The 14,465-nt window shown below is 36.7% G+C and overlaps 1 protein-coding gene across 1 annotated transcript in view; it reads right to left on the bottom strand.

The window, feature by feature from the left end:
* LOC150107842 (cilia- and flagella-associated protein 251-like) overlaps positions 1 to 14,465 on the bottom strand; it is a 619,793-nt gene that overhangs the window by 275,699 nt on the left and 329,629 nt on the right. Inside the window, exons 12-13 of the mRNA XM_090392197.1 lie at positions 11,924 to 11,995; positions 1,381 to 1,518 (exon numbers count right to left, since the gene is read on the bottom strand). Of these exons, the coding sequence (XP_090248323.1) occupies positions 1,381 to 1,518; positions 11,924 to 11,995 (210 nt within the window). The remainder of the gene's footprint in view (positions 1 to 1,380; positions 1,519 to 11,923; positions 11,996 to 14,465) is intronic.

Here is a 14,465-nt window from a genome sequence, read left to right as displayed (position 1 = left end):
ATCTACGGAGATTACAAAAACAACTAACGTAACATGCACACAAATTGCAGGCGTAGACTTCTGTGGCTAATTGGTTCAAAAGATATATTTCGGTGATTACACCACATTTTTTTATTATTCAGTTATATAAAATGCTGAAATAATAGTTCCCGACAAGTTTCGTAAATCGTAGGATTTACATCTTCAGGGGGTAAATAGTATAACTTTACATCTTCAGGGGATAAATAGTATAAATAGTAAAATGTGGTGTAATCACCGAAATATATCTTTTGATGCACACAAATATTATACAATACTAAGGCCAACCATGTGGGTGACACTAAAGTCCTATCTAGGTGGAGCACCCTCTAAGGGCAGTAGTAGGTGGCCTGGAATGTAAGGTGGGACCTCTGGTGATGAGTGTTTCCCAAATCTTCGGAAGCTTAATGCAACCGTATTTATTAAGATTTGGTTGGTTTCTGAGAGCTGCTGCTGCTTCTAAGAAAAGTTTCTCTTTCTTGAATTTGCTGTGGTGGAGCATGGTGATTTTCTTCCATGATACCCTGTGGGTGGTGTCCAAAACATGGTCAGCAAAGCCTGAATGACCATAGATAATAAAAAATCCATTAAGCCTCCAACATGATGTCCTCACAGCACTTAAGCCTCTACACACGGAAACTAATATGTTACACAGAAGTTGTCACAAGTTGGAGAGACTATTTCCTGAGATGAATATTTTAAGATGAACTTCAGTCCAACAAGTGTAAAAACTTCTATTTATGCAATGTTAAAGAGTGACAAGATGGGACTTTCATTCTTTTGTCCATTACAGTATGAAATGCACCAACACTAACTGTCATCGCCTGTTCATTGTGACAAGTTTTTTATGCTTGAAAGAATCTGGTTTAGAATCCAGTAAACTATTTCACATTTGATGTCTGTAGACGCTGTATGGTCACTCCCATACCTCACAGGGATTTGGGAGTGAAGTCTCCTGCTAGATTAAGTAGTAGGGTTGCAGATTCCCTTTCCGCACAGAGTTTGCAGGACAATCACAAACATCCATGCCAGTGGTGGGATTCGAACCTGTAGTCTCTTGGCTGGAAAGTGGACACGCTAACTACTCGGCCAGCCAGGCCAGCTCAGCTGGTTAATAAATATCCTATTTATTTTGTTTTTAGTTTTGGTTTAATGCCATTAAATTTATGATGAAGTTCCATAAATTGTTCACCTCACTTGCAAGGTATATGCATATACATTGCTTGCTACCTTTCATGTTACTGATACTGAACTAGACAACTACAGTATTTCAGAAGTATTCATAGAAATAAAATGCATTCAAATTAAAATTGCAAAAGTAATATATAAATGCAATACATATTCAGTTCACAGAATGCTTACTTAGACTTATGAGTACAAAATGCTTGAAGTGTATGAGGACAACCTTGATGCACAAATAACAGTTCTGACTGTGGTACAGACAGATATCCGCAAAAACCAGAACTAGTTCCTACTAAGAATGATGGAACTGCAAGTACACTGAAAAAAAAAAAGTTCTATGAATTTCTTTTAATAATAATGATAACAACAACAACAATAATAATAATTATTATTATTCACACAATTGAAACACAATTAAAAAAGATATCATTCAACTAACAATTTGACTGGTGATACAGAGAAATTCAGATTCTACCTAAGAATAGTATGTCAAGTAGCATCATAAAATATGGGCTGTTCCAAGTAATGCCATTTTTGGTAGATTATATGTAGTCACTTCATTGATGTTTAATTCTTGTAAATAGTTGAATAGCTTCTTTGAATTGCACCAAGTGCTCTAATAACAATTGGGATGACTTACCTGATACAGAATTGTAACACACCAACTTGAACAGAATAATTCTATGGGAAAATTTCGATGAGCATCAGTTCATTGTCATTAAGTGAAAGGTTATGCATTTTGGACTGAAGACACTGCAGGTTGAGTCATATTAATGTGAATTTTCTGCAAGTCCACTGTCACTACTAGGTGATAAGAAAAGTTCAGATAAATTAAGTTAAAAGTTCAGATTCTACACTACTAAGGTGATTAAGTCACCACACCACATACTGGTGGTGGTGTTCTCTTCAGCACTGCAGGATATTATTCTCACGCTTCACAAGGCTTTGATAAGAACATATCTAGAGACTTCTGTGCCTGCCAAGAAAATGTCAACTGATTCCATAGAGATCAGGAAAAAGTCAAAAAAGATCCTATCATCATAACCAACATGATATTTGGCCTGTGGAATTATGCATTTAAGACAGACTGTAGGAATTTGGTCTGTAATAAAAGAAAGGGAAGGAGAGGAGAGAAGAGACATGATAGAAGCATATAAGTTGGTAAGGAAATCATATTCTTCTTCTTATGTGCCATCTTCTATCAAAAGTCAGCAACCATCTTGGCGAACAAACTACGTTCTTGCATTGATCTGAGCAATTGTATGCTGTTCTTTCCTGTACATGTCTTGATGTTGTCAAACCAAGATGTTATTTTTCTTCCTCTAGCTCCTTTGCCATCAATTCTTCCTACCAAATGGTTTTTAGAAGCTGATATTTGCCGTTTCTCATGATGTGGCCAAGATATGATATTTTCATTTCTTAATTGTTTGTATGAGATCTTTGGTTTTACCAATGGATTTTAAGACATCTTCATTGGTTATTTTTTCTGTCAATGGTATCTTTTTAATATTCGTCTATATAGCCAAATCTCAAAGGCTTCAATTTTCTTGATGATCGCTGCCTTCCATGTCCATGTCTCAACTTCATAGAGCAAAATCGACCAGATGTAACATTTCAGCATTTGGCATCTGACGTCTATGTTTAGATCTTTACTGCAAAATAATGTTCTCATTTTCATGAAAGACTTCCATGCAACTTAAATCCTTATCTTTATATCTATTTCAGCATCCCAACTTTCTTTAAGCAGATCTTCCTGTTTGTCCGAAATAAGATAACCCACAAGAGCAAGGAATCTAGTAGATACCTGGTTGACAGAGATGTGAAAGCTTGTCCTTTAGAGAAGTGAGAAAGGTGGCGATTTTTCTGATAGATCGAAAGGCAACAAAAATATTTAGTGGTTTTAAAACTTTTACTATGCGTTCACTAATGCCTTGCACATTAGGGATAGGAATAAGCATTATTTCTTCTGTATCTGAAGAGGAAGATGTAGTGAAAAGTGAAAGTTAAATTTAATGCTGTATATACCAGGTCGGTAGCTCTTAGCAAAACAAGCATTGTTCGATGAACAATATCTTCTGCACTTGCCAACTGCATTGGTAAAGAATAGAATACAGGATTGGGTTGATGAACATAGAATTCTTTATGATGGTCAGCATGGATTTGTCAAGGGTACGTCATGTCTTAGCAATTTACTTGCATTTTATGATAAGGTAATAATAAGCATGTTAGATAAGGGAGAATCATATGCAGTGATATTCTTGGACTTTGCAAAAGGGTTTCATAGATTACCACATGATAAGTTGCTGTACAGAGAGGATGGGAATAGTAGTATATTGGTTAGATGGATCAGAGATTGGCTGTCTGAATGATACCAGCAGGTTGGGTATGATGGAACAGTGTCTCAAAAAAAGGAGGATAACAAGTGACGTACCCCAGGGTTTTGTTCTTGGGCCCCTGCTGTTTAACTTGTTTGTAAATAATATATCATATGGACTGACTGGGAATCTTCAATTATTTGTTGATAATGCAAAGTTGGGAAGAATTATAAGTAGCAATGCTGAAGTTAATTCCCCTTCAGGAAGATTTGAATAGACTTTTTTTTTTTACTTGGACAAAAGTGGGGTTGTGGTTTTAATATCGATAAGTGCAAGGTGTTCCATTTAGGAGTGCAGAAATATAAGGCTGTGTACGATATCAATGGTGCCATACTGCAGGAAGTGGATGAGATTAGAGATTTGGTAGTGATGGCTCACAGCAGACTGAATGAACAGTTGACAGTTGAATGAACCTCCAACAATGAGTCTGCCGACTCCATGGTGAGCATAGTAATAATAATAATTAATATGAATGCACATTAATTTTGCTCCTGTTTTATTTTGAACTATAAGGCAACATTTTGATATTGCATCATGTAAGTATTTTTGAGTGTGTCCCATGCACTGCAAATATCCTTCCTATCTAGCAACCCATACTATGGGATCAAACCTTGTATACTCATCAGTTGGTCATAATTTCCTGCATGTAGTTCAGCATCTAACTATTTCTAAAAGGAACACACATACACTTAGCCACTTCTCAAGTCAGTACCGTGTGATAACTGTCACCATCTGGAGGCACAGGAGTTGCTTCTTTAACTGAAACCTCCTCCAGCACTCATAATATTGATCTTCAGTCACTTCCATTACCTGTTGCTTGAGGAAGTCTTGAAATAGCTCAATAAATTCAGTTTCATTCTTCTCATCAGATTTCACTGCTACCCTATTAGTGTTTGGATAATTAAAGTCAATCATGATGATTACTAGTTTAGCACTTGTTAAGTTGTTTGATGACACATTTTATCATCACCTGCAGCCAAAACACCAGGTCTGTAACAACATACTTTGTATTTGATCTTGTTTGGCTTCACCTCATACCTGATAGCTTCAGAATCATTGCTACATGAAAAATTACTAATTTGATATCATTATTTCGTATCCTAACTGGACTCAAATTATCTGATATCATTAGCATTATATCTCCTCTTCTCCTATGTTGTCTATCCTTCCTACAAATACTGTACCCTATGCACTTGATACCAGTTAGTATGTTTTCCTCTGAAAGCACCTGGTGATTGCACCAATGCTAGCAATGCAAGACTTCATGGTATTCACCAAGGCCACAAATCTTCCCCATTATACTGACACTCCTGGCACTTTTGTACAGATATAATAAATAATTCCTAGGCTTTTTTGTATACTCTCCTGTATAGTATGTATGATTTTCAGATCTCTATTCATATCTAATGCACCACTTATGCAGTTATAATATATGCACTTATAATCATCTCCATGATAAGCATCTTCATATCAATAACACAGTTCATAACTTAGTCACTCTTAAATATAAATTCTTAGCATTCTACCTATCATGATCTAGTTTCCCTGACTCTTTGTATTCCCATACCAATAAGTAATTTCTCCAAACTCAGTACTAAATGCATTCAACTTCAGTCCTGTCCTTTTTATATAAATCCATTTTCCCTCAGATTCACTAAAGACATCCAAAAACTCAGAAACACATCCAATCATTTGTCATTAAAGCCCTTGTTAATTTGCTACTATCATATATTGGTAATATACTAACAATTTTTCACTTTCTCATTCTTCACTTCTGCTTCTTCCAGCAATCCTTTAATATCCTCTCTTCTCATACTGAATTCATCACTAGTTAAATAATTTTTTTCCTACAAGAACTACCATTCTTTTACCTTTTCAAATGTATTTGTTATATTTTTGATTTTTTGCACCCAGAAAACTCAAAGTAGTACCATAGCTATTAACAAGATGATTTATGCTGCCATACCATACAAAATTCCTCTTTTTATATTATATCCACTTTCTTTACTTGATTATCATTACTTAATATCTTGCTTGCTTGCTTCGGTGCATTGTTGTTTCTCCTTTTGCTACTTAACTTTTTTGTTCTTCCTATACTCCTCCCATGTTGTCTGTTCCAATAAGTCATTTTAATTTTGAGATTTCAAAATTAATTTATATGCCTATATTATATTATATTTTATATTATATCCACTTTCTTTACCTGATTATCATTACTTAATATCTTACTTGCTTCAGTGCATTGTTGTCTCTCCTTTTGCTACTTAACTTTTTTGTTCTTCCTATACTCCTCTCAATGAGGAGTATAGGAAGAACAAAAAAGTTAAGTAGCAAAATAAGTAGCTTCCTATACTCCTCTCAATGAGGAGTATAGGAAGAACATGATGATGAGCTTTCTTTCTCTGTCACACACACATTCTCTCCAGATGTCTCACAAATGATTAGCGTCAGTATTTTGTAGGTTCTACAAATGTTTTCATGGGTGAAGCTCCTTAGCAAAATCTGCATCCATCATTCCTTGTTTCTGCAAAACCTACAATAACATGATCAAAAGCTGCCCAACATTCTTTTACAATTGAATCGCTAACTTAGAAAACCTACTATGTAGTTTTCTAAGTTAGCAATTCAGCTTCAAATCGTCTTTCAGCCCATCTATCTCTGTTCACTGGATGATCCCTCCCAATGAAGGAACAGATGAAAAAAAATCTTCTTTAATAAGAATATCAGCAGACTGCTATTCACATGGCAATGATTTACTAAAGATTTTTTCACGTACTGCATATGACAGTGATATAAAAAATAAATTAATCAATAAATATTGTGTGAAAAATAAACTTTTGAAAGCAATTCTATATGAGTCATTCCAAATATTATGCAAACTGGGAATATTTTGCTAGTGAAATGACATAACAGTTTAAATTTTTATATTAGATATCATCAGATTCTGAGTAAAAAATGTCACATGCTTCTTTCTGTTTCTGGTGTTCTGGCTTGGTGAAAAAATACTTCAAAATAGAGATACAGAGGTTGAGCTTTTTCTTATGTTGAAATAACTACAAAAACACTCTATAAGAAAAGCTTTATTACTATTGACGAAGCCAATGCTGTAGTGAACAAACATATCAAGTGCATAAAAAATGTTTGCAGAGAGCAATAAATGACTTACAATACACTGGGGAGCAGAGTAGGGTAGAATGTAGATTGCACTGAATGTTTTGAAATGTCTTCTGCTGACTCCCATAGATATCATAAGAAGATAACTTTTGGACGGAATGTTTATTATTATTATAACCCCAAGACCTCACATAGTCAAAGACTCATCTGGGAGGTCCTTTTACCACACACACACACAGCTCATCATACCGTGTCTTAAACACACTCAAAAGGGTTGCAGACACCGCACACTCAAAATCAAACATTTACAACTCTGAACGAAAAAAAAGCTACTACTCACTCCCCTACTCACACCCACTTTACAGATTCCAGGGATGATCTCTGGTTCTCCCCAAATCTCCCACTATTTTCTGTAGAACTTCTCCAGCATTGATCCTATAACAACCACTTACTAACTTGTAGGTCTCCATCATATCTCCCCTGTTCCTCCTAACCACCAGACTGTGTAAGTTGCAACTTCTCAATCTTTCCTCATACTCGACATTCCAGAGCTTAGAAACTACGTTAGTCAGTTGCCTTTGGAGCCTTTCCAACATCTCCTCATTCTTCTGAAAACCAGATGACCAAACCTGGGCACAATAGTCCATGTGTGGCCTTATACAATGGAACAAGAATCTTCCTACTTCTACAAGTGTCTTCTGCATCATTCCCAGAAGCCTTTGTGTTTTCTTCATAATTTTGGCAATGTGTCTCCTAAATTTCAGATGCTTATTCACTATCACCTCCAGATCTCTTATTTCCTCCACTTCTGACAATATATGCTCACCAAGCATAAATTCTGCATCCAATTTTTGTTTTCCAAATTTTAAAACCTTGCATTTTACAACATCGAACTCATGTCCCCATTCCCATACCCAATCACTCAATTTATTCAAGTCTTCTTGTAAGGTCACAACATCTTCTCTACTCTTCGTGGTTCGTCCCAACTTTGCATCATCTGCAAACAACTGAATATCTCCATCTATATCTTCACCAATATCATTAATATACAAGTTAAACAGTAATGGCCCTAAAACAGACCCCTGAGGTACTCCACTAGTGACTTTCCTTTTCCTGGATATCGCTCCCCCATACACAACTTGTTGATACCTATCAGATAGCCAGCCTCCAATCCAATGCACTAATCTAATATCGAATCCCCCATCTGCTCTACTTTGACTGTCAACTTATCATGAGGTAATCTATCAAAAGCCTTTGTAAAATCCAAGTATATTACCATGTATCCCTCCCCTCTGTCCAAGGAAGCAGTCACTTTATTGTAATAAAAGGTAGATTACTAAAACGTGACTTAGCAAATCCATGTCTATCAAAGATAATACCACTGTTGTCAACCTAATTCTTACAAGCTTCTCTAACAACATAAAGACAACACCTGACACACAAATAGGCTATGATTTGATGCTTGAGTTCGATCACCTCCTTTATGAAGTGGTAAAATCTTGCCCTCCTTCCATTCCTTGTGGAAGGAGGGCAAGACTTGTATGAAAAAAATATGTCAAGGCAAATGTCAACTCCCTGGTACATTCCTTCAGAATAAGTGGTGATACATAATCAAGTCCCACAGCCTTTTTAACAACTAGTTTGTTCAACTCACCCATATACCTCTTGCTGCTCACTTACAGTCACTCCCTTCTCCTCATCATTAACTGCTCTCTCTCAATCTCACCATGAAGTCACATTCACAAGATTGAAAGACAATTATGAACTGCTCATTAAGTATCTCCACCACACATTCTGCAACAGCTGTCTTTATACCATTTTCTCCAATCAATGTCATACTTCCATAATCTTTCTTTCTTTTGCTGGCTACATATCGAAAGAACTCCTTAGGATTATTTTTGGCTTCATTAGCTAACTACTGTTCATACCTCTCTTTAGCTACCCTCACCAACCAAGTCGCCTGCCTTGCCTGGTCTTTGTAAACCTAATGGAATTGGTTATTTCCACTTCTCGTATGCTGCCTCCATAATGTCCTTTTTCTCTGTATAGCATGCTTAATCTCTTTATTCATCCATCTCACACCTACCTTATTTAACCTTCTCACCATTGGAATACATTTAGACTATGCATCTACCAGATAGTTTTTGAAAATCTCCCAAGCTGCGTTGATCTCTTTTCCTGCTAACTCCTCATTCCATGCTACACCTGCAAGCTGTCTCCTGAGCTCTTCATAATCACCCCTTTGTACTTCCACATATACCCTTTTCTCACAGAGGACCTCACACTGCTGGCAACCACCCAGGTAATTACCTCATGGTCACTCTCACCAATTGGTGGATGATTTGACACCTCAATTATAATTACATCCTCTGATGAGATGACCAAATCCAAGACCCACAGTTCTCTGTTACATAATAGGTAGTTATCCCTCAAAAAAACTCAAGAAACTCATTTTCTTTACTTCCAGTTGCTATCTCATCATTCCAGTCTATATTGCCATAATTAAAATCACCCATAATGATCACCCCTTTTCTTATTTGCTTGGCTAATTTGATCATACATTTCATTATGACCATCATCCACATTGCCTGGTCTTCAACAACATCTAACCAAGTATTTGATTCCATTCACCTCTGTCTCACACCACTGCCTCAAAACCACTGGCACTATTTCCCTCTTGCATCTCTACTTTATATTGACACAACAGATTCCCGAAATATCTGGGCGTCACTCTAGATAGAACACTATCTTTTAAACCACATCTCATTAACACACCATCCAAGCTAAAAACAAGAAACAATATACTGCAAAAACTATGTGGAACAACTTGGGGTGCCTCAGCAACAACGCTTCGCTGCACTGCTCTTGGCCTCGTTTACTCTACAGCTGAATACTGCTCACCCGTATGGCTGATCAGCGCCCATGTATATTTGGTTGATGTCCAGTTTAACACCACTATGTGCCTTATTTCTGGAACTGTAAAATCAACCCCAACCTACTGGCTCCCAGTGCTAAGCAACATCCCACCTCCACACATCCGCAGATCCAATTTTCTTCTACATGAATACAGCAAAATCATGGAAATCCAAAATCTTCCAATCCATGAAAACATCCCACCCCTAGAAATAAACAGGCTAAAGTCAAGGCACCCTCCAATATTAACAGTAAAACACTTGCAGAGATAAGCTTCAACATGAAAGAGAAGTGGAAAGAGTCCTGGTGTAACACTTCAACAGGGATCTTCCATGAATTAGTGGACCCAACACAGATACCTTCGGGTTTTGACCTACCTCGGAAAACTTGGTCTGCTCTTAACCGAATCTGCACCAACCATGGCAGATGTGCAGACCACCTTTATAAATGGGGCATGATTGTCTCACCCAGGTGCGACTGTGGATCACCCCACCAGACAATTAATCATATTATAGCAGAATGTGTCCTACGTGCATACAGTGGAAACCTGTCAGACTTCATCCATGCTACACTAAGTGCAGTCGACTGGATAATCAACCTAGACATTCAGTTGTAGCCTATTCTTGATTCTTGAGTGTCTCTTTTATGACTGTATTATGTCTTCTTATTGTACATATGTCTATTACTATGTCCATATATATATTAAGGATTAATGTAATGTAACTTTTCATGTGTGAGCCATACACTAAATAAATAAATAAATTGGCATAACTCTTTCTCTATCGTCAATAGCACTCTCCCCTCTCCCTTTTTGCTACTTCTATCCTCACGAAACATATCGTGCCCTTCCATCTCTATTCCTGTCAATATGTCGTCCCCTTACAACCATATCTCACTTATTTCAACAATCTTTCGGTGAACAGATGCAATTAGTGCAATCATTTCATCTGCCTTGTTTCTTATACTTCTAGCATTTGTATACAAATACAATAGCTCATTTCTGGATATACAGCTATTTCCACTGATACCACTCATTCGATGTGATCCCTCCATGATCGACTGGGGCCATTTCCCTTTCTGCTTATTCATTTTAGAACCCTCTTCAATTCCAACTGTTTCATCTTGATCCCAGGTCATCCCATTCCTTTCCTGTCTACACATGCTCTCACCTCCTCTTGGAGCATCCACCTTTCTCACGCTGAGTGCCCCTGTCCACCCTGAGCCTCCTCGTTTCCCTGTTCCTCTTGGAACAGGAAAACGACTCACACCATAACCACTCAAATGCAGCCCATCGCTCCCATGCAGTTCACTTTGTCCTTCAAACTCATTCCACACATTAACAAACTGTACTTTCCATCTCCTCACACATTTCAGCCAACATATCATTCATAATCCTTGCTCTCCGCCTCATCTCACCACAGTCATACCTAGGCAACACGTTTACTACCCTTCCTGTCACACTATTTTCTTTTATCTGTCTAAGCAGCCTCCTGATATCCATTCTGACGTGCTCGTTGTCTTCTCAATTCGTTCTTTCGATTTTTACCACTTTCAAATCTTGCGTCACGCTATTTCTGGTTTCATTCGTTCTCTCAATTTCATTTCCTTCCGCCACTCTTTCGTCCTTTTTGCCATCCATTTTCTTTTTCAATGATTTTTTAACATTATTCCATCTCTCTTTCACACTATCCTTCTCTTTCGAACGTGCACTCATTTTCCCCATGACATTCTCGATACTAACACTTTCTGTCATCAATTTCATATTAGCATTCATCAAATAATCGTTCTGGTCACACTTCGCACACACCCTCCATCCAGCCTTAAACATCCACAAATCATTTATGTAATCGAAAGAATACATATAGCACACCTCACAGTTAACAAAACAACTGAAGTCTAAGTTAAAGTCATGGAATAACAAAGCTGGCACCATTTCCTCTGCCGGTTACTACTCTAAGGTCTAATAATAACAAATTCATAATTAAGTTTAGGTAAAATATCCAACACACTAATAAAACTAGTAGCGCACAACTTTTAGAGCAGATCTTACTCAAACAAATACTCATATACAATTAATTATTTCAAGAATAAACTTATCTCAATCCGGAGCTCTTCTTACCTTCGTGAGAAAAAAAAAAAACGATCTATTTAAAAAAAGGTGTGATTATCATAATTTTATAACAATACCTGACACCATTATAATATAATAACACAGTAATAACATTTCAACTAAAACCCTATATTTTAATTTATATATATGAATAAAATACTAACTATCCTTAAAATACAGAAAAAAAAATGAAGATGAATTACTGACTTACCGATCACTGTAAGGTTTTTCTTCCAGATTAAATGAAACAGCATTTAGCGACTCAAGATTGAATTCTTTATACCTGAAATTATGCAGTGTAGTATATAGTATGTGTGTGTATAAATGCACACAAATTCACATCGAGAGAAGACACAATAAATAAGAAACTCTCATTTATTACTTTATTTTTCACAGCAATAGTCTCAACTGGTTCAGAACACAAGAATATATATATATATATATATATATGTTAAAGATACCAAGTAATTTTAACCTGGTTTTACTCCATTTCCCAAGTAAGCAAACAGACAAACAAGTCAAGTTTGTGCTTGCAAGTGTTGCAAGTCTAGCTGATCCTGCACGTAGTGCAAGACCAAGGCAACTCATGGTAAAGGTGGCATAAGCTCTGATCACTAATCTTAATATTTACCTTTAATGCCAAAACACATCTCCTAGAGGAGATGTATGATGTTTTGTATTAAAGGCAAGGGGCCACTACCCAGACCGGTTTCGACCTTTATTGAGGTCTCATCAGTGGGAGCCAGGCTAGAAATACCAAGATTTTAGTAATACAGAGCTTATAAGTATTTTACCAGAACAAGTTACCATAAGGTGTTATAACCTTATTAAATAAAAATCTCAGGAGGAGATATAAATGTAGAAGGTATTTTACCTTGGGTATAGTAAATGTTAAAGATACCAAGTAATTTTAACCTGGTTTTACTCCGTTTCCAAGTAAGCAAACAGACAAACAAGTCAAGTTTGCGCTTGCGAGTGTTGCAAGTCTAGCTGATCCTACAGGTACAAAACATCATACATCTCCTCTAGGAAATGTGTTTTGGCATTAAGGGTAAATATTAAGATTAGTGATCAGAGCTTATGCCACCTTTACCATGAGTTGCCTTGGTCTTGAACTATCTGTAGGATCAGCTAGACTTGCAACACTTGCAAGTGCAAACTTGACTTGTTTGTCTGTTTGCTTACCTGGTAAATGGAGTAAAACCAGGTTAAAATTACTTGGTATCTTTAACATTTACTATACCCAAGGTAAAATACTTTCTACACACACACACATATATATATATATATACGCAGGGGATTTGCAATAAGAATTGATCACCAATTAGTCATGAGCAGAAAAAATGAATACCATATTAAAAATAAAATATGCAAGAGTTTATTATTATTATAATACAATATTTCCATGAAGTCTGGAGACTCATTGTGGAAGACCAACTAATGTTTATACACACAAAATCTATCATACATCATAAATTTAGTTTAATCCTTTATCCAAGTGTAAGCAAAGAAAGTTTGCACTTGAAGTATCTTCAGGACTGAGACAACTTGTGGTAAAGGTAGACCAAGCTCTCATCACTACTTGTCTTAGTATCTCCCATAATGCAAAACACATCTCCTTGAGGACATGTATAATGCTATGCATTAAGGTAAGGGCCACTACCCAGACCGGTTTCAACCTTTATCGAGGTCTTGTCACTGAGAGCCAGACCCAGAGGTGGTGATACTACAGTGGAAGCAATGGAGAAGTCATCTTTACCTATATGAGTTGCTGAAAGGTGTCTCACCTCATCAGTGTCACACTGACAAGACCTCAATAAAGGTCGAAACCGGTCTGGGTAGTGGCCCTTATCTTAATGCATAGCATTAGACATCTCCATAAGGAGATGTGCTTTGCATTATGGGAGATACTAAGACAAGTAGTGATGAGAGCTTGGTCCACCTTTACCACGAGTTGCCTCAGTCCTGAAGATCCTTCAGGTGCAAACTTTGTTTGCTTACACTTGGATAAAGGATTAAACTAAATTTATTACTATCATACATCAACTTAAACTCAGAGTTTAAGTTGATGTATGACTTAAACTTTACTGTCAGAGTCCTCACAACTAATTCTGGCCATTCATTCTACTTGTTCACCTCTTCCCATGCAAAATATCTAGTCCACACATCCTTACTAACAACACACTTACATAACTTCAAAATAATGACCGCTAGTTCTCTATCTGTCATATATTGAAAAACTTCCTTTGCATCAATTTTATAAAACCCTTTTAATATCTTATAAGCTTTCATCATGTCCCCCCTTTTCTGCCTATCAACTAAACTTTGTAACCCACAAACCCTCAACCTATCCTCGTAGGAAGTATTCCACCTGTCACCATTTTGGTCACTCATCTCTGAATCTTTTTAACCACTTCCTGGTCCACAAGAAACAAAGGTGACCAAATCTGTGTGCAGTAGTCAAGATATGGCCAAATCAAGAGGGATAATAACTTCCTTATCTTTATTGTTAGTGTTTTTTCGACATCCAAGTAATCTTGTGAGCTATTTTACAAATGTTTCAATCTGCCCTCTGAACTTCAACTCTCTGTCCACCATTATCCCCAAGTCCCTAGCCTCATCAATTTCCTGCAATAAAGTACCATCAGTGTGATACACAGTATGGAACCTTTTCAATCCGAAGTGTATAACTGTACATTTTGCTATTAAACTGATAATAATTATCCTTTTCCCACAATGCCAATGTATTTAAA

Source organism: Typopeltis vanoorti, chromosome 4 (assembly GCF_054136105.1).
Source record: "Typopeltis vanoorti isolate ZY-2024b chromosome 4, IOZ_Tvanoo_1.0, whole genome shotgun sequence".
Classification (NCBI taxonomy): Eukaryota; Metazoa; Arthropoda; class Arachnida; order Uropygi; family Thelyphonidae; genus Typopeltis; species Typopeltis vanoorti.
Note: the sequence above shows the minus strand (reverse complement) of the source record. Positions and strands in the feature narration are given on the sequence as shown.